This window comes from Ambystoma mexicanum, chromosome 6p (genome assembly GCF_040938575.1).
Source record: "Ambystoma mexicanum isolate Mex_15411 chromosome 6p, UKY_AmexF1_1, whole genome shotgun sequence".
NCBI classification, from domain to species: domain Eukaryota; kingdom Metazoa; phylum Chordata; class Amphibia; order Caudata; family Ambystomatidae; genus Ambystoma; species Ambystoma mexicanum.
Window position 1 is genome coordinate 373,734,055 of NC_090935.1, and position 23,209 is coordinate 373,757,263.

The following is a 23,209-nucleotide window of genomic DNA, read 5'->3' on the forward strand; positions in this document are numbered from 1 at the left end:
CCACAGGGATCCTCACTTTCCCCAATTTTGTTTAATATTTACATCTGGGCACTGGTTTGCCTCATCCGCTCTTAAAGTCTCAATTGCTATTCTTATGCAGACGATACCCAAATCCTGATCCGTTTTGATCAAGATCAGGCTGAGGTATTGTCGTGCCTTAACGACTGCTTGAGAGCTGTAGGGGACTGGATGGACCAGAACTGGCTTAAACTCAATGGCGATAAAACAGAGGTTCTGGTGGTAGGCTGTCCTCCCGACTCTTCACTGTGGGCCCCAGCCTTTTGGCCCATCTCTCTAGGTACTCTTTCTAGCCCCATCAGTAAAGTGAGAAACCTGGTTGTTATTCTCTCGGGGACCCTGTCCATGTCCAACCAGGTGACAGCTGTGTGCCAAGCCCCCACCATCAGATCAGGCTCCTTAAGAGGGCTTTACCCTTGATACCAGAAGCCTTCTGCCCCCCGAGGGTGGACGCGTTAGTATTTTCGCAGTTAGATTATTGCAACTCTCTCTACCTGTCACAGCCAATTGGCTTAATACAGTGGCTTCAGCGTAAGTAAAATTTGGCAGCCAGATTAGCCACCGGCACTCCTTATGGTGCCCACATTTCTCCAGTACTTAGCCGACTCCACTGGCTTCCAGTGGGCCAGCGGGTCCTCTTAAAGTCCCTGTGTATTGTGCACCGGGCGGTTCATGGCCAAGGAGCTGAGTTTTTGCAATCAAAATTCACTCGCTATATACCTACTCGGGACTTGCGCCCCTCTACCACCAATCTTCTTACTATCCCTAGGTACAATCGTGAAAAGGTCGGCGGTAGAGCCTTTTCGATCGCTGCGGCTAGACTCTGGAACAACCTCCCGCCGGCACTAAGAAATGCCTCTAATCATCTTGGCTTTAGAAGAGCCCTGAAGACCTTTTTGTTCTAGCTCTTCTTTTCTAGGCTATCCTCTGCTCTCTCTCTCTCTCAGTGCCATGATGCCTTTGGGCGACCGTGCGCTCTACAAGTTTAAATAACATAACATTGAAGGTTACCTGGCGGTGCTGTCTATTTTCAAGCGCTCATCTGAAGAGTGTTCTTATTTTAAGATTCATTTGATTTCCCAATTTCTAAAAGGGCTCACAAATGTGTTCCCGCCGTCCCCAAATCAGGTGCCGGTTTGGGATCTGAATTTGGTCTTGAAATTCCTGATGGGTGCTCCGTTTGAACCTCTGCACTCTTGTCCTTTTGAGACCGTTCTCTTTCAAGACGGTTTTCTTGGTTGCAGTTACATCTGCTCGAAGAGTGAGTGAATTGCAGGCACTTTAATCTAAGCCACCCTTTACTGTGTTCCACAAGGATAGGGTTGTACTGAGGGTACGTCCATCCTTTCTTCCTAAAGTAGTGTCTGAGTTTCATTTGAGCCAGAAAGTGGTACTTCCTGCTTTCTATCCTCCCCCCTCATCCTGTTAAGGAAGAGGAGAGACTTCATAGGTTGACCCAAGGAGAGCTTTGAGCTTTTATATCTCTAGGATGTCCAGGGTCAGAGTGGACTACCAACTCTTTGTAGGGTACGCTGGACACTGATTGGGCCAGGCTGTTACGAAACAGACCATGTCCAGGTGGATTATCCTCACCATCACTGAATGCTACAGATTGGCAGGCAAGGACCCTCGTGAGGGGTTGCACGCTCACTCCGCTAGGGGCGTGGCTACTTCCACAGCCCTGCAGCGGGGGGTTCCTATTAGGAATATTTGTGATGCACAACCTATTTATAACATTCTGTGACGTTGCCCTCGACGGAGTCCTTCGAGGGACATCGACCCGACGTCATCGACGCAGGGCGCCCTCTGGCGAAAATGTTCCGAACCAGCACAGCTGTGGACATTACATGTCAAAGATGTGGAATAGGGTGGAGGAACATCCAGTCGAAAGAATGTTACCAGTTGGTAAGTAACTTGTTCTTTGAAGGGATAAACTATACTCGACATTGACGCAAATCAACAAAGCTATGGGAATTCTGGCCGAAGTACCCTTGCCCAAGTGTGAGAGACTAAGTTTTGCATTTTCAGCTGAACCGTTTACCTACTGCAGAGATTTTATATGCTTGTTCTAAAAACCAGAATTTAAGTAATAGTATGTGACTTTTGTAAAAATCTTGTAGTCACGCAAACACTTCAACATATCATGATAGAACGCCAAATGCTAACGAAAGTAAGGACAAAATATTTGGGGCTTTTTTAATGTTAAGAAATGATATCAATCCTGTGGACATATGGAATAGTCTTATTGCGGGTAATGAATTGTTCTTAACTACAGAATTGGTGAGAATGCTGAAAGACATTGGTATTCTCAACAATTGATGAAATGTATGTTTTGAAAATGTGTTACTATGGTAATTCTTTTAGCTATGAGTATGATGTGGTGGGAAAAAACCTTGTTGCTATACTTTTATCAATTATTAGTAGAAATGTTTTTCGCATTAATTATGTAAATTAAATGTAAAACAAAATCTATATTAATGAAATTGTATTTTATTACTTTTTTGAATTTATTGTATTTGTATCTTTATCCCAGCCAAGGTGAGTATGTTTTGAGGGACATTCATGCGTAAAAGTGAATGGATGTGCCAGGGGGCCACCGGTAAATTAGGAAAGTACTAATTTACCCTCGACAAAGTCCAGACCAAACTTTGGCAGTCTAGCCCACTTTGCCTGGTGGTGTTAACTCTGCGGTTTCAGGACACTCTGGCTCTCAGCGGCTGCGGTGCGGGATGATCGTCCATGACGGACATTTGCTTTTTCTCAGCCTTTGTAGGAAAATTCCGGTGCAGCATGTCTCAGGACACGGTAGGCAAGAACTGCAGGCACTTTCAGCGATGGTCACCACAGCAGGGCGACGCAGGGACCGCAAATGCTTGCAGCGTGGCACACTCTCGTAAATCGCGACAAAGAGGAGCTAGGACAACAGGTTTTGGTGGGAGATGGCCCAGGACCACAGGCTAGCGACTCTGAGTCTCAACTCTGGACGGTACAGTGGCGTTCCTTGGCGATACCTTGGGTTCTAGCTGGTCAGTTCACTGGATGGCCCAGCAACACTTCAGAAGAGGCTCTTTTCGAGGGTAAGTAGGAGAAGCCGCAAGTAGTTGTTCCCACTATTCCAAAAGGGCAAAGTGCCCTTGCAGGCCTTCTTGGGACGATGAAGAAACAGGGGTCCAACGGGACAACAGTGGGGTCAGAGTGCACAACCTTCCAAGCACTTCACCAGCGCTTCCTTCTGTCTGCTTTCTTGTTAAGGATACTTGGCTCCTTTTGAGGTTTGGTATGAGCCTCAGTAGATAGACCTGGAATTAATGCAGAGCTTCTTCTTATCCAAGATTCGTTTCGCGCTCAAATCTCAGATAGCCAATGGAAGATCTGCTCTGTTGCATGCACGCCAGGCGTGGGCCAATCGTGGCCCACAGTGGGTCCCGTCATTCAGGCCTAGCAAACATATTGGCACCAGTAGTGTGGATTGGGACCAGGCAGTCCCAGCCCTCTTCCTCGGCACTAGCACACGTGATGCTGCATGACCAAATAACCTGGGGGAAGGCAAAGGGACAAAATGGCCAAAGGATAGAACAAAAGACTTTGTGGCACGGCCATTTGTGGCACTGGCTACAGTCTTGGGTCAAAAGCGGTATGGTCCATTAAAACTAAGTAATAATGCTTTCAAAGTAAACTTCCGCCACCAGTTCATCCTATTCACACTTGTACAAACCCTAAAATATCCTTGGAGGGTGGCTAGAGAATAAAACAAAAGGACTCTAATGTACTTGGTGCACAGTTTCCCAGTACTGACAGCCTGACGGACGTGTCGGTTTCCCCATAACAAATGAGCGAAAGTCCAGAGACGCGTAGAAGACTGTGCTTCACTGGAAAAAGTCAGGTTTGGTACTCCAAAGAAAAGCAAAATGTTGGGGGTTCACAAATTGAGGGAAAACGTGCACCTGAGGGTAATCTTTCCTAACAATGAGCATACCGTATCTAAAACCTAAAGTGTGCCTAGAGTCATGCAGAACTTGAGAGGCTAAAACTGGCAACACTATCTGTACACACAGGTAGCCCGTGCATATCTATTTCAAAAGCCACATTCAGGATGCCCACAGCCTCCCAAGAGTTTGAATCATATAGGCTCATGTTCTCATGATCTAAATACCTTGAAATAGTTTGCATCAATGATTTGGTTCTTGAGGACGACGGTGTCTGCAGTATTATAAATGTTCGAAATAGTAAAACGCCAACATGACTGTAGCCTCTACCATAAAATGTGAAGTTGTCAGTAAATGATTGCTCCTAGATTGTCGACTTGCCAGTTGGCGAATATTCATTGAAGCATGCTAACAGCTTGTCCAGTGTCTTTATGAACTGTGCATTAAATTTCTCCTTTTAATGCAGATCGAATTCTACTCGGCTCAGTTTGTCCATTTATTTCGATAGCAAATGGAAGGAATGTTATCCTGACATTTAAAATGGTAGCAGTCTTTTGGTTTATCTTCTGCTATGAAAATGATGAAAGTGACACAATTTGACATTTGAGTGACTATTTAAAGGTTGTGTTTATTGGTGCAAATTAAGACCTAATCTGGAGTCATGCGGAACCCTTATTTTAGGAAGAAATCAATAATCTTCGATAGATCCAAATGGAAAAAATAAAACCAATAAACCCAATGGAAAATGAGGTGTGCTCCTAATTGTCAGCCTTTTCTTAACCTATTAGTTGGGATTATGTCTAATTTCAGATTTTTGAAGTGAAGAGATGCATCAGTTCTAAGCATTGTAAATCAGCTATATTCTAAACTGGTTAGCTACAGAATAATCCCAACATATTGTACGTATGCTCCTCCATCAAAAATTCTTTGGCTGAAGGGACTGGCCCACTGCAGTTTAAAATGGCTAGCATTCGACATTTGATCAAACACACTTGCTACTAATGGCCTGGCACAAAACCGTTGGCAAAATCCAATCATCCACCGCATAGAAAAGAAAATGGCCTGAGTAGTAGGTGACCTAGATAACAGGCTTCTAGGCACTCCTTTAATGCTTAAACACTACACTTATTATTGCAGGGCTACATTTGCACACAACCCACATGTCAAACGATTTCATGAATGTACTCCCCTTTTTCCCAGATTTATATATTTTATGCAAAAAAGTGTGGTGAATCCTGGGATATTGTCACTTCTCCCCGAGGGCGAGCCCCATCCTGTGAGGCCAGGGAGGTGGGGCTGGTACCAGATAATCCCCCTGCGGTGGTACTCAGCGGGAGGATCTCATGGGAAGAGACTCTCCCTGTGGGGCTCAGGGAGGACATCTCGGGAGAACGCAGTTCAACACCCTCACCCTCCACCCAACTCCTTCACAACCCCTTGTCCCATACCACACAACTCCATGTTACACTCTCCCATGCATGTCTGAGAGGTTGTTGAGGCAGTAGTCACTGTGATGAGGACGTGTAGGGATGACTTGACTAGGACTTCAGTAAGAGATACTGAGGCGAAGAGGAGGTGCAGTGCATAACGAATCCCCATTGGAACCAGAATGATGCGTCTAGTTGCTATCGCCAATTCCAAATAAAGACGGAGGATGGACATAACTTGTCGTCAGACCCTCCCAGTAGGACCTGGGAGATGCCCAGCTCAGAAAGGAGAAGTTGCTGTCCAGGATGAGTGAAGGGGAACTGAAGCGTCCCTACTGTCATCTGTGCACCGGTCGACTGGAAAGCTGGAGAAACTGGAGTCTTGACGCAGGAAGCAGCTGGACAGTGCAGTTGTGGAGAGACGTGCAATCCGCCCAGAACTAAATGCTGCAAAGCCGCTGCAGAAGCAGCGGGAGAGTGATAGAAGCTAACAAGGACGTTAGAAGTGGCTAAGACCATTCAAGGGGGAACGACAGAGACCCAGAATGTACATGGGCTGCTGTCGTCGAAAGGGGGACACGAGAAACCTCAAACCAAGGATATGGGACCCACATATAACACAGAGGAATACTCTAAACAATAGTACCTGGCAGGAGAGTAAACCAGGTCTATCTGGAGTAAAATACAAGAGTAGGGTCTGGCACCCATAAATTGAGGAGACCATCACTAATCATCATCTTTGTACCAGTAACTCGCAGGGTAGTGAACCAGGTTTGCCAAAAGAAATCACTAAAGGAGCTGTCATACAGGTCTGGGACCCACACCGACCAGCGTATATGAGAGGCCAGAGGAAAGGAGACACTACCCTGGCATTATGAGCTGTGATAAAAAGTCTGGGAAAGGCATGGGGAAGGGAGACATTCTCCAGGAGCTTAATGGGAAAGAAGCAACTATGGGCAATAAGTAATGTTGATGTTCTTTTTAACCGGAACTTTACCTTTTGAGTTTGAATTGAGACCTTTACTGCTTTGTGGCATTACAACCTGGAACTTTGTTTTGTGCCTTGGAAAGGAATTGAGACCTGGGGAAGGGAGTCATTCCGTCAGGTACAGATCCCACTTAACAACTGGAACTGTGATCCACTGTCCAGAAGAAGGGAGCCATGCTTCTGGACCATGAAGATCCACTACCCTTTTAGTTTAGTTATGAGTGTGAGGGATAGAAGTTGTTGACACAGGACAGTTGACTATTGATTTACATGGGCATCCTGACCGAAATCTTAGTATTTTAGTTGAGGAAGGGAAACCCCTCTTAGAATTAGGGAAAGTTAGGTTTTCTTTTATTTTCATTAAGCCACCAGGATCATGAAGGGGCCCAAATGACTGTTTTAAAATCTCAATGCCGGAGACCGCTAGGGGGCGCGTAGCAGCATGGACGTGTAAAGATGTCGCTCTGCTTACACCCGATGGTCCTACTGAGGTTGCTTCTCCCTTCGGCTTGCGGACAGGGGCTCGATGTACTCTTCGATGATGACGTTTTGTGGGTTGTCCATGTGCACCTTGTCCTGTAAAAAGCTGCATATGTATGCCTCCAAATTGGCACCCTCAGTGTTCACCGGAAGGCCCACCATGCAGAGGTTGCTACGTCTGGATTTCCATCTTGGGAAGTCCTCTTGTGGAGCGGCACAATGGGGTGCCAAGGGGTTGGGCATCTGTAGTGTGAACAGAGGCAGGGTCTGGCGCAATCTGTTGCATGCCACTGGTTCACCCAGTGCTTGCTGGATGGCAGTCAGTCTATTTGCGTGACCGAAATTCAGACGCCCACTTCCCATACAATCTATCAGCCGCCTGCCGGTCCCGGGTGTTTGCAATCTGCAGATGATAAGCAGTGTTCTGGGGGCGAGTTCCGTGGTAGTCCAGTAGCCTGACAGCCTGTCTACAAAGTGGCACCCCATGGGTAGAAATAAACCACGGCGCTGCCCTTGCCTCAGCCCCACCAGAGCTGAAGGAGCGCCTCCACTTACTTTCATCCGTAGGCTCTGCTAGGCCTTCGGGGCATTGCAGCTTTTGTGGGCAATGGTGGAGAGTGGGCTTAGTTGAGTCCTACTTCTTTGCAGCAAATCAGTCACATGGGCAATCCCCCCTGGCTTGCACCATGTGGAGATGTACATACAGTGCTGTCATTGGGGCTAACACCTCCTATTACCAAGTGCTTGTCTTGCGCTCTGCCACAGGATTTGCAGCTAGTATCAAGCCGATCCCCTATGGCATTTTCAGGATAATTGGGACTGCAATCCTCTGGAACCCTGGTGCTGCACACAAGTTGTTCCTCCTATGGTTGATTCATGCATACTGTCTGAATTTCTGGTCCACTTTTTATTGTTTTGTGTGCTCGCCTCGCACCCCCTGTGGTCGTTTGTATGGTCAGCACCCGTTGGCATTTTCTGTTTACCCTTCGGCCACACCCCTCTGGCCCGGTACCTGCTTCACCGATCGGGCCTCAGAGGGATGTTGCTGTTGCCACGTGGGAGCCACCTGCGACCAGTCCGACCACTGGGTCGGTGCGCACCCCACACCAACCCGGGGAGCTCCGATCTCTCCGCTGTTATTCTTGCTCTCACAGCCGGGGGTCCAGCATGGATCGGCCACGCACCCAGGGTCGGATTGGCCCTTCGGCCTTTCTGCCTGTGGGCGGGCCACATTTGTGAAGCGAGGGGTGGGCCACTTTTTTTTGGGTGACCGGGGCTATTTCTTTTCCCAGTCTGGCCCTTCGTGCACCCAGCACCAATGTCTCCCTGGTGGTCCAGGGTTGCTCAGAGGGTTGTCCCATCTCCCCTCTGTACGCCAACCTTCGGTCCCCTGATGTAATGAGTGTCTGTGCCGGATGCTCAGCGGCACCGATCGCTGGGTCATTTAGAATTCTGTCAGCTTGTGGTGTTTCGCTCAGGTCACCTAGCATGGGGACATCACTGTGGAGGTGGCAGGCTGGCGGCCAGCTCCCATGGGCCTACATCATCCAGACCACCGTTTCTCCGGCTACGGGGCATTTTGACAGGCGAAAGTCTGGTTGGTTGTTTGTTTTTTGCCGCATCAGCCGGCCTCACAGCTTGATGGGCAAATATTTAGTGCATTGAAGAGAGAGTTAAAGCTTCATAGCTCGTACTGGTCGGAGCTTCGTCAGCCTGTGGCCATTTTGCTTGGGATCTCGAGTGCCCCCCCCCCCTCTGCTGTTATTTGCTTTAAATCTTAATAAAGCTTTGTGGAAATATGCTATCCCTTTGTCCGTCTCCTTACTCCACCTCCGCACAGTACATAATACTGCCTCATTCACTTATTTAATCCTAGTCCGTAAAGGACTAATAAAATTATTAGAGAAGTGTCAAATACTTCCCCACACGTTATCGGACCATTCTCCCGTGGTGCTGGGGACTAGACTTTCAGGAACGTATTAAACAGGCAGCGGGTGGCGATTTAAATCTGATGCATTGAATGATGAGGTATTTTAAAAAGGACCTCTGAGCGGAAATAGAGTTTAAGGGATGCAAGGATAGTCTGGCCGAGATAGGAGAGCTAGGAAAATCCAGGGATAACGCAGCGAGGGAAATGGGGGAGACATCATCAATCAGGTTGAACACTTTGGAGAAGGACAGAAGCCAGGAGTCCATTTGGCAATGATGCACATGATGGGGTGGAAGAGGTATGATATGATTGGTTATTTATAACACGCTTAATACCCAGGGGTTTCTAAGCACAGACCGGGGTTCGAACCTGTGTTGCTCTGTCGTCGTCTTGCTTCCGAATCGAGCATGTTGCCACCGAGCTATCCTCCCGAGACATTGAGACAATTGGAGACTAAGAAGGCACACATAGATACAAAACGAGTGGAATTGCCAAAGTCTTCATAGTTTCTTTGGGGCGGAGGGGGGGGAGAATAAATCCCCAGCCCAACTACAGCAATTTCTGGAAGTGCTTGAGCTGTTCTGGCTGAACCAAATATTTCAGGAGTTTCTCAATTACGATAAAACGGTTGAGGAAATATTGGATAAATTACCTAGAGGGCTCCAGGGCACTGGGCCCAGACAGCCTTACCGTTGAATTGTAACTAGCGTTTGGTAGCATGCTAGCTATACATCTTGTTAGGGTATATCAAGAGGCCATTGATCAGGGAACTCTGCTGCCGGCTACAACGAGAGGAGCTATAATCACTTTCCTACTTAAATACGGGAAAGATCCAGATCAGTGTTCTTTCCGTAAGACATAAGATTTACCCCAAAATATTAGCGAATTGGCTTCCATGAATGGAGAGTCTTGTAAACTCAGACCATCTCAGGGAGAATTACGATTCATGGCCTGGGCCTTTTTTTTTGTGTTTCTAAATTTACTGAAACAAGAGGTCCTGGGAATTGCAATGCTTCTATTTTGATGTTGGGCACAATAAGATAATCACTTTTCTTGTTTTAAATGAGCATTAAAAAATTGACCCAATAAATTTAAAAATGTATGCATCCCCCACTCTGAACAAAAGCGATGTTTCAACAATTGACACCAAAGTCTATCCATTTTCCGGGCAAGGGCAACTTGATAACAACATATAAGCTCCTGAATTGCGGGGACCCAATCTTCTGCTAATCCCAAACGCCCATAAAAAATACAGATGCAAAAAGCTATAAAGAAAGGGAAACGTGGCAAAATTGTGAAAAATTGCATGCGATATATTTCCTACACGCTTACCTTTTTCCCCCACACCTAATGGAGCCAACCATCTTCCCTGCGATCCTTTATTTAAACAGGGGCACAGGAATTTGACCCACTCAGGAGAATAAAATGGAAGACCCTATACCCCCCTCCTCCATGCGTGCCTTCAGAATTGCTTATGGTACCACCTTCTGTCACCCTATACCTTCCAGTGTTTCTGACACATGCATGTTTCTTGTGTAGAACCACAACTACCAGAATACACCTGCAGGCAACTACGAACACCTGGACTGGACCAAATGAAATGTGAAAACAGAAATTTGACAACCCAGTCTGACTTTGACAAAGCATCAAGCACCAACCGCACACAGCTGGTCAAAAAACGAAATGACTCACTGCAGCAACCTAGAACCGGTTATTAACACCCAGAGCACGCTGAGTAAAGAACAGACGAGCCATTACAAACTGTTGATAATACCGTGTTGAGAAGGGGGCGTAGCTTTAGGGATTTTTTAAGCTTTTCTCATCTGTAACCTAGCCCCTGGAGGAAAGACAGGCCCAGATTGTCCCACAAAGTCACGTGAACGCTGGAACCAATGGAATCAGGAGTTGAAAAATATAAAAGGTAAGCAAGTGAACAGTATAGTGTGGGTGAGGTCAAGTGGAGGATGGAAAACTAAGCTGAATACTGGTGATGGAGTTTGTTGCAAAAGTGCATGTGAGGTACTGGTTGTTAAGGCGAGTGGAACCGGGGTATATGAATTTGAAGCCTGTTGTTGGTGTTTTTGAGAGTCGAAGTGGGAGGCAGTATTAGTGAGAAGCAGGGTGAGAATAGCAGCGTGAGGAAGTGTGAGGTTAGCAGAATGTGGAGGGGTAGAAGTAATTGAGCAGGGAAGGACGAGTAAAAGTAGAGGCGCTAGGAGTAGAATAGGAGAGGGAGGAGAAGAGTAGTAGTAAGATCAGGCAAAGGTGATAAATTAATTGTGTGAGAGAGGACTAGATTCTTTGATTGACACGGGACAACCATCACAGTTCTGGATGAAAATCCTGAGAATTGTTAGGATAGGTTGTCACTTTGGACCAACACCAGAGGGAGTAAGATAAATGAATGTTTTTCCTTTAGGCACTTAACTCTAGTCAGTAGGATTTTAGATAGTGAGGATTACTAGTGACCTAGCTACCAGGGTCTTTAGTGACAATCATCTTGGGGTTGAGGAAAGTCTGGGCTAGGTTGGGGAAGGAAGCCCACAGGAAGACGAGAGAGGGACGGCCACTGTTTGGACACCCCTGAAAATTACAATAAAAACTGACATTGAGAGTTGTAATGTAGTGAAGGAGATATACACGTCACTCATGGACTCATTGAGGCCATCCCCTCACCTCTGTCTTATTGGAAGAGCAGCAATAAAGCACTGCATGACACCTGCTATCGTCCCAATACCGTATCGAAGATATGAAAGACATTATGCGCTCAGACAACCGTATCGAATGCACCGTCGAACTAAAGTGGTAGAAGAAAGTCTGCAGACACCATCGGACATGGAAGAACTAGAAGTGAAATGTGACAGGTGTAAAGTGACGTCATAAAGAGAAGAGACAATGACGAACTGAAACGATATGCAAATACTTAAAGAATGACTATGTAACTGAAGTAACAAAGTAAGTTAACATGTGGATACGTAGACATTCTATATACTGAGAAATGCAGTAAATGTAAATACACAGAAACGCAAGGTAGATGAGAAATATAGAAGCTTGCTACAGTAGAAAATATAACATGGGTGAAGCAGCCATGTTGAGAACATGGATGTCGGTTTTGTGTAGTAATAAGTTGAAAACCCCAAGCCGAGAGACTGAGGTAGAAGAGCTGACGGGCACTAGAATACAGATTCATGCAAGAACAAAGAATGTTTGTTTGGATTAAGATCAAGGATGCCACAGTGAGGAGAAACTGCAAAGTACAAAAGGAGTCTGTATAAGCCATGTATGTAAGACATATTTCTCTTAGGTTAGTCAAAGGAGTAAACATTTGCGAGTGTCAAGTGTTGGGCAATTAAAAGTGAAGAAAACCTATGCAAGACGGAGCAACCAACTCTCCAGAGGCCAAGAAGAGTAATAGTGTGCAGTATAATTGAATCAAATAGCAATAAATAAAAGGAAAACATTGACAAATCATGATTTCCTCACACATGGTGCAAGACCAGAAAACAAGGCCTATTCATAACGCTCCAGACGAAGATAGCAATGTACCCTCACTCCCTTAAAAGTTCCGGAGAAGAGAAGAGTCAGCAAGGTCAACTACAAAGAAAGGCCTTGGCTTAGGGTCTGATGAGATGGTAAGGCTAATTGGTGAAGTGGGCAGTTGTCTGACGTTGTTCCCCGTACCTGGGTTTCATTTTGCTTACTTGCTGCTAACAAGCAAATGTTCAAGTTTGTTGCAGGGTGCCAACCAATTAGGATAGCCTATGTAGCGATGGACCATACATTGTTGCAGAAACCAATTTGCTGCTGTTATTCTACTATTATCTATTATTTGTATTATACGTAGTTAGAGGTTGTTCAATACATGCCTACCAGATAAAGGGCAGCTAATAATGTTACTAACACTTAAATAAGCTATAGGTATATCTGTTCCCCTAACCAATGCCTCCACCCAATAGGTTTTTACTATTTGCCACATAGGATGACATCATAGCTGACGTATATTGAGGTATAACGCCTTTGCGTAATGGAAATGTATTTTGAAAATGATTAAGCTGTGAGTTGTTATGCTTGGCAGATTTCTCTGCTTTATTGAACTGTTATTAAAGTAGTACTTTGCCATATTCTTTTATTTTGTCCGGTTATTTGGGCCCGTAATTAGTTGTTATGGTAATCCCGTCCAGCACTTGATACGCCCCAGGTGCTATTGCACAGTTGTGTTTTTGAGGCCACTATCCTGATCTTCCTATCCTGTTGTGAAAAATGATGCTTGAACTTTATAAAGCACTCCAAGACCTTCTGTGTAGGGCCAGCGCTGTGTACAGATAGCGAGAAATGGTCTAAACTGCCAAACTTTTACATCTGCAAAAATATCAAATACCATGGCCACCTCAATTTGCAACCAAACTATAAACATGCTCGCCTAGTGATTAAATAGTGACGAAAATGTGATTGCACACTGTGATGAAGTGCCCTCAGTAACCTCTAGCCAAGCACAAATTCGAAAATCTTTCTTTAGTGACAATGGTTATGAAGCGGACCTTCATCATGGCCAGTTTGTGATGCAGAAGTATGAATTACGCTGTTTTGGAGGGATGAGCAAGTGGACGATGGAAACACAAGGCAAGCTTGCAGTGAGGACAATATGTGAATCCCAGCCCCAAGGAATCGTGAGGTGGAGGCACGAGCGAGAAGGAAGAACGCCATATGTGGGGCCCAGCAGAGTCATTGAATTTGTTTTGACCACAAGGCGTGCCAAGGAAAGCAAACCGGAAAGGCAGTGGACGGAACCAGAAATAAGTAAATACCAGTGATAAGAGGTAGAACTGGGATAGAGGAAAAGCATCAGAGGCCAACCCCTAACTGACGGAATTATTAAACACAGCCAACAGAAAGAGAAATAGAAATGCTAGAACTTTACATCCAAGACCTTGTTTACCTCCAAGACCTTGATAAAGAGGATACATAGAGAAACTGGGTATGGTGGAACTGGAAGGGGCATTTCCCAGAGAATGAGAAACTGACTGCTAGATGAACATTGAATGCTGCGACTCCATTTGTCTGTTATCATTTCTGTTGCGGACCACCTAACAACATCCAATGAAATAGCTGAACTCTGGTTCTTGATTTGCTGCATTTTTTATAGGTCGTTACAGGTCTAAAAGTATGTGATGATTCCAGCTACATACAAAAACTATGAACTAGAGCATTAGTACCAAATAGATCAAAATAGAGCACACCAGTTCGAAACCCGACAGAAAACATCACTGTGAACATTAATGCAAGACAAACCATGATGAAGGTATGCAAGGTAATCTACATAGCAAGGGGAGCACTATGTTCAGAAGAAACCACATGTCTTTGGTTAATGCACCTGTTAGTCCAGTAGGGTAGGTAGTGTTAGTCACTCAGCTTTGCCTCATTAATCCTTTTGCATATTTGTCCACTAACCATACCCCCCCAATTGCAATTACGGTACTAGCTTTTGCCTGCTACAATGTGCTTCTCGAAATATACATTAGAAAAGTGATGCGTTTTTATTTTTAAACAATGCTTAACAGGAAGACCCTGCTAGCAGTTGAATTCGGATTTAATTTCGGCCAAGACCATTCCAAACATGTATATTGTAATCAATGGGAAAACAACTAAAACATGCACCTTTCTGTAAAATATTATAATTTGCACAATCATATCCCCCAGGCCAAGATGATATGCCAGTAGGTTTGAAACTATATTAGTCTTTTTCCACATCTCCCACCGCTGTACCATTGAGTCATTAGTTCTGTGCCTGTTTTCTTGATACTCGTATCATTTTAGATCCTAATTCGTGTCGATTTTTCTGCATTTTCAGAAGCAAGTGAACAAGAGAATTTAAAACCTAAAGAAGCATTACTTCCACAACAAGTGGGGAGCCATTCGGTGCTTTGTAGCTCTGTAACAAAGAAGGTGTCCTCAAGCTCCGGTTCCAGGTATTGTAGCGTTTACCTCCTGCATGAGCAATCTCTTATCTGTTGAGAAAGTCTAGTTTGGATAGGTCTATGTTGGAAGTTCTAAGGCCATCCCTTTAACTGTAGGTTGTATTGGGGTGCCTGCTGTTTCAATCTCCAATCTTTGAACATGCATGCAGTTTGTAGACCGCAAGCAGTAGCATACTGTGAGCTAATTCTTTTTCACGGTTGGAAATCGCCCCTGTGGTGTGGTCAAAGGATAGAGTTTATGCAATAGTTGACAGAACACGTAATCTTGCTCAGTAACCTAGTTGTGCTTAGCTGTTAATATGTTGAATAGAAGTGAGGAGAAGGTGGTGCATCTTCCTTCCTTGGAATCTGGAGATCCGGCTTAAAATTGTGCGATAAGGAAAATTACTTTGTAATGTATGTCTGATGTGCTTCATCCCCTTGCACTGGGGCAATTTCGATGGATATGGGCAGGATTTCCTATCCTTGTGCTTTTCTGGCCATATCTATTGTTTGCCCAGCAGCCATGGGTCTCTTGAGCTTTTCTTCGGTTTCTCAGCATATACAGTACCTGCTAGACTCAGGCCTCAGCATAGTAGCAGTGCTTCACTCTTGTTCTGCTCTCTCTCTGCTCAGCTCCGGTGGGATCCGAATCACACCAGAATCTGGGCTGTACCGCCAAGCAGGCTATTCAAGCTGCTCCTTCTTACTAGTCTGTGTCTTGCCTGCTTTGGCGAACAGCACCATGTAGACGTCTTCTTGAACCCCCCGCTCTCTCTTTTATTTTTTCGTTCTCTCGCTCTCTCTCTCTCTCTCGCTCTCTCCCTCTCTCTCTCTCTCGGTCTGTTCTATTCAGCTTAGCCACCTACTATCCTCTCACCAGTGTTACTCTTTCTACTAACTGTGACAAATCCTTAAATGGGGATGACCCTTCCTGTCGGGCCAGGGTGGTGCGGCCCCAGTCACATAGTCCCCCCGGGGGTGGTACACAGTGAGAGGATCACATGAGGGGGGCAACCCTTATGGGACGGTTCCATGTCATGTCATTGAGGGATTTCTTTCCCTGTTTTTTTTTAACACAAATATTTTAACAAAAAATTCCATCACATTTTTTTTTTATTTTTCGGGGTGGGGGGGGGTCCAGTTTTTATCTATTCTCAAACACCCACATCCCATATATAATTCTCGAATGGATTTTGTTCTCCAACATTTTCCACATCTTTGACATGTAATGTCCACAGCTGTGCACTTCGGAAACTTTTCTGCAGAGGGCGTCCTGCGTCGATGGCGTCGGGTCAATGTCGCTCGAAGGCCTCCGTCGAGGGCGATGTCACATGATGTTATAAATAGGACGCACGGTGCTCGTAGCCTCAGTTCTGTTTTTTCCGCGAACGTGTTAACTTCATTTGACTCTGCGCGCCTCGTGTGTTCATCATTACAATGTCTTTCTCTTCGACCCCTCCACTCCGCAGTTTGGCTTCAAGACCGGCCGGGACTGCAAGTCAAAATTTTCGCTCACCGACCCCCACCACATTTCTTTGTGGTGCCTGGGCGAGTCGCATGACACTGACGACTGCTCGAAATGCCAGTCGCCGACTGCTAAGGCCTTGCGGGAGCAGAAGTGGAAGCTCCAGGTAGGTAGGCGCTCTAAGCCTGTTAAGTCCCGGACTTCCAAGTCCAAGGATGTTTCCACCGACGACTCAAGGGGCGATTCTCTGCGTCGGAAGGAGTGTAGGGGATCTCGGCCCCGGAGTGGTTTCCGCCACTCGCCCTCCTCGTCCCGGCACTCTAGGAAGCGCCGTCACCGGTTGCCTTCCCCGTCCTCCTCGGAGGATGGTGCCTAGAGGAAGGTTACATGCCCTACGAAGTCCTTGACTCCGTAGGAATGGGCGGTGTTTAAACAATCCATGTTAGCGATTTTTTCAATCGCAGGGCACAGGTCCAGTCGCGTCTTCTGACAAAGCCGGCCAGGATCGGTCTCGTACCGTGGCTCGCACGCCTTCGGGCTCGGGTCCACGACGCGACTCGCATTGGGAGCCTTCGAGGTCCCGTTCGGACAAGAATTTGAAGAGTCAGAAGAGACATGTCTCTAGGTATCGGTCCTAGTCTCCAGCAAGACTGCAGCATCCTGTTGATAGCTTGGGGCTGGTGTCGACTCGTTAGGCGCAGTGTCCGTCCGATTCGGTGATCACGACGATGTCGAGGTTGTCGCTTGTCTCGACGTCTTAGCCTTCGGCTCTATCGGCGCCTTTGGGGGATTTTTGCTTGAAATTTGCCATTGGAGTACCCGGATATCGTGGATCCTGTAAGAAGGCTATGTCGAAGTCTGTGAGGCCAGTTTCGGTCGCCAGGCCCTCTTCTGTCCCCAGACCTGGGTTTCAACTCCCTCTGGATGATATTTATGAAGAGGAGGAAAGGTCTGAGGTTGAGGAACCTGGTGACCTTGATGAGGCTCCACTTTTTTCTGGAGACAGTCAGTTGGAGGAGTTGCGGCAGATCCTCCATGATGCCAGTGGGTTGGACACTTCTCCGGAAGTGGAATTCGGTAGGCCTGAGCAATGGGGCTCATGCAGAGTCTTCGTACAGGAGGCTCATGGCGAGGGTCTCGGAGTATCTGGGCTGGTGCAGTCCTCCTGAAGACTTTGTGCAGGATAATCTAATGAACATTTCAGATCAATGACCGTCCTCTGACCCTGTTTTGCAATTTCATCTTACCTTGCAGAAAAGGGTGGCAGCTGCTTGGCAGTCCCCGGAATCTCTTCCGGCTGTTAATACATCTTTGACCAAGTAATACTGCCCTTCCGTTAGCGACCCCAGCTATTTATCTACTCGCCCCACTTCCGAGAGTTTGGTGGTTCAGGCGGCTACGGCCACCTCGAGGCAGGCGGCATACCCTACCATCCCTCCGGCTAGGGACGACAAGCGCTTTGACGATTTGGCCCGGAAGGTATTTCCTGCTGGGAGCATGGTCCAATCTGCCAACTCAATGTTTGCCTTGTTAAGGTTTTCACACACTATGTTGAATTGTGTTTCTTTGGTGGCTGAGCATATTCCAGAGGGGGAAGAAATGGATGGGTTCCTTGCTCTCGTGCAGGACGGCAAGGATGCCATGTGTGAATCCTTCAGTCGGGTTTGGATACGGCCGACAGTGTTAGCCGATCCATGGCTGCGAGCACCGTTCTATGTAGATTTGCGTGGTTGCCAAAGTCGGGGTTTGCTCTGGATGTGCAGGCCTTTCTTCTCAACATGCCCTTTGATGGCGCATATTCGTTTGGCAGCAAGGATGACGAGAGCCTTGAGAGGTTGCAGACCTCAAAAGCTGTGGCAAAATCTTTAAGCGCTGCGGTGCGTCAACCTCTGCCTTTTCATCCTAGGGGACAGCAGTGGAGGGGAGGTTCCTTTCGTTGTTACTCCTCCTTTGGTAGAACGAGAGGGGCGGCCAGTCAAAGGGGCCAGTGAAAAAGTACTGTGGTGGTCAGGGAAATTGTGGTGCCAAAGCTGCTCAGGCAGCTGCCTCTTTGCCTTCAGGCACTGCCGCAGCCGCTGCCAAACAGTCATGAGGCCATGTCCCATGGTTCACCGGTTGGGGGCAGACTGTCTCAGCATCTCGAAGAATGGCTTGCCATTACTTCAGATGCATGGGTTCTGGATACCATTGCCCACGACTACTGCCTTCCCTTCCTTCAGCGGCCTCACAACAATCCACCGGGGAAACTCTTTTTGAAGCTTCCGGATCCGCTCCTTGCACAGGAAATCTTGAGTCTGCTGGAGAAAGGCGCTATATAACTGGTACCTGTAGCGGAGAGGAACAAGGGATGGTATTCACCTTATTTTTTGGTCCCAAAGAAAGACGTGGGATTGATACCCATAATGGACTTGCGCTGGTTGAACAAACTTCTCAGGAACGACAAGTTCAAGATGGTCACTCTTTTCTCAGGAACGGCAAGTTCAAGATGGTCACTCTTTCTCAAGTCCTCCAGGCCCTTCAACTTCAGGATTGGTTGGTGTCTCTGGACCTCAAGGATGCTTACTTTCATGTGCCAATTCATCCTGCGCACAGGAAGTACCTGAGGTTTGCGGCTGGTGACCAACACTTTCAGTTTCGGGTCCTGCAGTTTGGATTGACCTCCGCCTGAGGGTCTTCACCAAGCTAATGGTGGTGGTAGCGTACCTCAGGCGAGGGGAGATTCACGGCTGATCCAGGCGCTCCCTCCCGAGCTGGCGTTGGATCATCTTGTAGTCACCTGCCGCACCCTCCACAGGCTGGGCTTCTCCCTGAATTTCAAGAAGTCGCATCTGACACCTTCCCAACAGCTCCAGTACATCGGGGCTGTTTTAGACACGTCGTTGGGAAGTGTTCACCTCCCAAGGTAAGGGCTCATCACATTGTGCAGATGGTGGACAAGTTTCAACATGCCCAGAGACTCCCGGCTTTTGAATTCTTAAGGTTGCTCGGCCTCATGACCTCCTGCATTTTTCTGGTGCCAGAGGCCCGGCTGCGGATGAGATACCTGCAGTGGGCTCTCAAGATGCAGTGGTCGCAGTTCTCTTGCAAGATGTTGGATCCCCTTCAGATTCCACTCTCGGTCTTCCAGGATCTTCTGTGGTGGGCCAACAAAGGGAACCTGATGAAGGGGGAACAGTTTTGGCAACTGTGGTCGGAGGTGACCGTAGTGACGGATGCTTCCTTCACAGGATGGGGCGCTCATGCCAACGACTTGACCGCCAGCGGTCGTTGGTCTCCGTCGGCGTCCAGACTCAACACCAGTTTGTTGGATCTGAGGGCCGTCAGGCTGACCCTTAAGGCTTTTCTGCCCTCTGTATGGGGGAAGAGTGTCCTGGTCATGACGGACAACACAGTGGCCATACATTACCTCAACAAGTAGGGGGGGTGTGGGGGTAGGTTCACTTCCGTTGTGCAGAGAGGCAATGCAGCTCTGGTTCTGGGCCATCCAGCAGGAAATTTCAATCTCGACAGTTCATCTGGCCGGAGACGAAAATGCGGCGGCGGACGCTCTGAGCAGGCAGAGCGCGGTCTCCCACGAGTGGGAGTTGGTTCAGGAAGTCCTTCAGGAGATCTTCGCCCTTTGGTGAACCCCACAAGTGGATCTCTTCGCCACCAGTGTCAACTGGAAGTGCAAGAGATTCTGCTTGAGGGAATTTCCTCCAAGAGGAGCCTTAGGAGACGCGTTTGTGGTGGTTTGGTCATTCCCACTGCTGTACGTGTTTCCTCCAGTCACCGTCATTCCTCAAGTGTTGCAGAGGTTACGGAGGTTCGGTTCCCACATGATCCTCATTGCTCCGGATTGGGCCAGGAGAGCGTGGTACCCGGACCTTCTAGAAATGTCCATCTGTCCTCCATGCCGTCTTCCCTACTGAGAGGATCTGCGCGAGGGGGGGGGGGGGTCAGGTTCTCCATCCAGAGGTGAAGACTCAACCTTCACGCTTGGTATCTGAAGGTTGAGGTATAAGGATTGGGACCTCCCAGATGACGTGATGGAGGTGTTTCTTTCGGCCAGGCAGCCTATAACAAAATCCCTGTACCGTTGCCGTAAGTTCTGCAACTGGTGCAGAGATCACAATGTTGATTTCTTTTTCAGTGCTCCATTCCCATGGTTTTGTCTTTCTTTTTTTCTTTGACCCACAGGGGCCTTCAAGTGTGTACCTTTAAAGGTTACCTGGCGGCGCTGTCTATCTTTAAGCGCTCATCTGAGGAATGTTCTTTAAGATTCCTTTGATTTCTCAGTTTCTGAAAGGACTGACTAATGTATTGCCGCCGTCCCCTTTCCAGGTGCCGGTTTGCAATTTGAATTTGGTTTTGAAATTTCTCATGGGTGCTCCGTTTGAACCTTTGCATTCTTGTCCTTTGAGATTACTTTCCTTCAAGACTGTTCTTGGTTGCGGTTACTTCCGCTCGCAGAGTGAGTGAATTGCAGGCACTTTCATCTAAGCCACCCTTTACTGTGTTTCACAAGGACAGGGTTGTACTGCGAGTACGTCCCTCCTTTCTACCTAAGGTAGTTTCTGAATACCATTTTGAGTCAAAAAGTGGTTCTTCCATCTTTCTACCCTCGTCCTCATCCTGGTAAGGAAGAGGAGCGACTCCATCGGTTGGATCATATGAGAGCTCTGAGCTTTTACATTTCTAGGATGTCCAGGGTCAGAGTGGACGATCAACTCTTTGTGGGATATGCTGGACACTGTTTGGGCCAGGCTGTTTACAAACAGACCTTGTTCAGGTGGATTATCCTTACCATTACAGAGTGTTACCGATTGGCGGTTAAGGACCCTCCTGAAGGGTTGAGAGCTCATTCCACTAGGGGCGTGGCTACTTCCACCGCCCTCCAGCGGGGTGTTCCTATTAGGAATATTTGTGATGCCGCTACATGGGCTTCCATCCACACCTTTGTAAAACATTATTCCCTGGATACAATCCATGGTCAGGATATGGTCTTTGAGAAGGCGGTTCTTTATTCCGCAATCTAATTGGGTACTCTAAATTCGTTTCCGTCCTCCATTTACTGGTACTGTTTTGGGAGTCTGTCAAAGATGTGGAATATGTTAGAGGACACAATCAGTTCGAAGAAAAAGTTACTTACCAATTGGTAACGTCAGGCCTCCAGATAAGGTAGGTACCAGGTCTTTTTACGCATGAAAATCTTGTAAATAAGACAGCTTTATTATTTTCCTGGGTACATTTACACACAGGTTTAGAGCAGAGGGCAGTGCAAAGGTCAGGTTACTTGATCAAAACAAGAAGGCTTCTTTTGATGTTTATCTACATGGTTGTAATTGCAATCCACCTCTGAAACAGAATGTATTTCTCTGAAGCCTTTCAAAAAAATAAACTGCACCCTGTGATAAAAGGAATGGTTTATTTCCATTCAGCTTCAAAAGCACTGCATGTTTTCCTAGAATTTTAGGATTGTATAACTAATAAGATGGAAAACTAAGTTACAATTGCGAATTCATATTTTTCAACAAGTTATGCTTTTTTTTTTCCAGTGAAAGCAAACCAGTATTGCACAATTGTATTTTTCAAAGTTCCGGTGCTGTGTGCATAATCATGCGGAGGCAGATCATTTTTACACTTATAATTTCATTTACACTCTAATTATAAAAACAGTGTGTAAAGTGATGACTATGCACAGTCTAGTTTACATCCATTCAACCTTGCAGTCAATGATGTACATTATTATAAATGGTCAGTGGCAGCAGAGTCTTTGCTCAAGGGTGAGTGATTGTCATTACACTGATCACAGGTGTTCTAGCCTCTCAAATCTTCAGGACTAAAATGAAAACATCCAAAACCTGACTCTCAAGGAAGTGCAAGCCCTGTTCAAAAACAAACAAATTAACGTTACATTGGTAATTGAAATAGAAACTCAGCAAAACCTGTCCCTGTGATAATCCAGATAGGTATTTAACTTTATGTAGCGCTTCATGAATGGCTCGTCATACATCTAGGTACTGTGTTTATTATACCTCAGTCAATATTAAGTTAACCAACCTCTGAAGGATGTTAGCCAATAAGATAGCTCAGGGGATTGGGCACTCGTTGCTGCAATCTGTGCATGATCTGTAGGTTGCGGGTTCAAATACCGGAAAGTCCAACTCAGCCTTTCATCCTTTCGAGGTCGATAAAGGAGTACCAACTTTGGTTTGGTGGTAATTGGGATAAATATTTTCTATGCACAGCGCTTGTCAAAAGAGCTATATAAATAACCATTTGACCACTAGATCAGATATAGAATTTAGCATGGAATCTTTCCCTCTTTGAACTGTTTATCATAACATTGGCCTACCATTAGGTAGTAATAGTGCCAGGAAATTAGGACTTTCATTAAATATCAAAAGACAATTCTGCTATTGAATCTGAAAACACACAATACAATTCATGTTTGCTTTAGTATATAATTGGCTAGGTTTTTGGGATTTCAACATTTAAATATATACAGGAGAGATCAAATGGCCAGAAATAATGAAAGGTGTATTCTGTCACAATGCAGAAAGCTGCCGCATAGTAATGATTTCCATACAGTTTTTGCACACGTCTGTTGGATGTCGCATACATTTTACTCTCTTGCAAAGGACAAAAGTCATTTTTACTCTCTTAAAATAACATTTACTCTCAAAGTTAAAAATAGAGCGTAAAATACTCCCACGTCCAAAATCTTATCTGGAGCACTGCCACCACCATCTTGAGCAGGGCCACTCATCTGTACACGGAGATTGGCAGTTTTCCCCAGATAGCCAGTTTATGTTCCAGGAGTTGCAGGTATGGTTCGTAATTGTTGGTGTATAGGGTCTGTTTGTCAGTGTCCATTATTATACCCAGGTATTGTGCTGTTGTAGGGGACCATCTGAAATATGATGTAGCTTGAGACTGCCCTGTAGTTGGCATCAGTGGAATTATCTCTGACTTGGTCTGGTTGATTTTGTAACCAGAGTACGTGGAGAATGTGTTTTTCCTGCATAATCGGGGG

The 23,209-nt window shown here is 46.4% G+C and overlaps 1 protein-coding gene across 3 annotated transcripts in view; it reads left to right on the forward strand.

Annotated features, from left to right (window-relative positions):
- Positions 1–23,209, forward strand: part of WDR70 (WD repeat domain 70) — a 2,341,596-nt gene that overhangs the window by 286,433 nt on the left and 2,031,954 nt on the right. For 2 of the 3 annotated variants that reach the window (XM_069627151.1, XM_069627149.1), the window contains exon 3: positions 14,618–14,735. In XM_069627151.1, the coding sequence (XP_069483252.1) occupies positions 14,618–14,735 (118 nt within the window). The remainder of the gene's footprint in view (positions 1–14,617; positions 14,736–23,209) is intronic. The other variant, XM_069627150.1, reaches the window with a different exon arrangement.